Source organism: Sinocyclocheilus anshuiensis, unplaced genomic scaffold (assembly GCF_001515605.1).
Source record: "Sinocyclocheilus anshuiensis isolate Anshui unplaced genomic scaffold, SAMN03320099.WGS_v1.1 scaffold1020, whole genome shotgun sequence".
Lineage (NCBI taxonomy): Eukaryota > Metazoa > Chordata > Actinopteri > Cypriniformes > Cyprinidae > Sinocyclocheilus > Sinocyclocheilus anshuiensis.
Genome location: NW_015552608.1, coordinates 75,382 through 75,751, shown reverse-complemented (window position 1 = coordinate 75,751; position 370 = coordinate 75,382). Strand labels below are relative to the sequence as shown.

General features: G+C 50.0%; 1 protein-coding gene across 1 annotated transcript in view; it reads left to right on the top strand.

Moving 5' to 3' along the window:
* LOC107665896 (son of sevenless homolog 1-like) overlaps nucleotides 1–370 on the top strand; it is a gene marked incomplete at its 5' end in the record, with an annotated part of 44,618 nt that overhangs the window by 43,530 nt on the left and 718 nt on the right. Inside the window, one exon of the mRNA XM_016456958.1 lies at nucleotides 209–337. Coding sequence (XP_016312444.1) covers nucleotides 209–337 — 129 coding nt within the window. The remainder of the gene's footprint in view (nucleotides 1–208; nucleotides 338–370) is intronic.

The window sequence follows — 370 nt, the reverse complement described above, 5'->3', positions numbered from 1 at the left end:
TATAAATTTACATTTTATGGTGTTAAATGTCACTGCACTGACTCATTTCTTTAACATGCTTTTCAAATATCAGCTGTGAGTCTGAAATGATCTCAAGATATTTTAAATCTGGCACAGTTTGCCATTACCTGAAATATCAGATGGGACTTCTCTGTTTTTAATTGTGAAAATCTTTCAAGCGGGGCGTGTGACGTGTGGTGTGTTTCAGATGATGTCGAAGCACCTGGACAGTCCTCTGGCGGTCCCGCCGCGTCAGCCCACCTCCAAGGTGTACTCGCCCCGTTACTCGCTGACGGAGCCGCCCAAGAGCCCGCCCACCCTGCCGCCGCGGGAGCCTGTGCGAATGCCAGACGTCTTCTGCAGCTCCCCG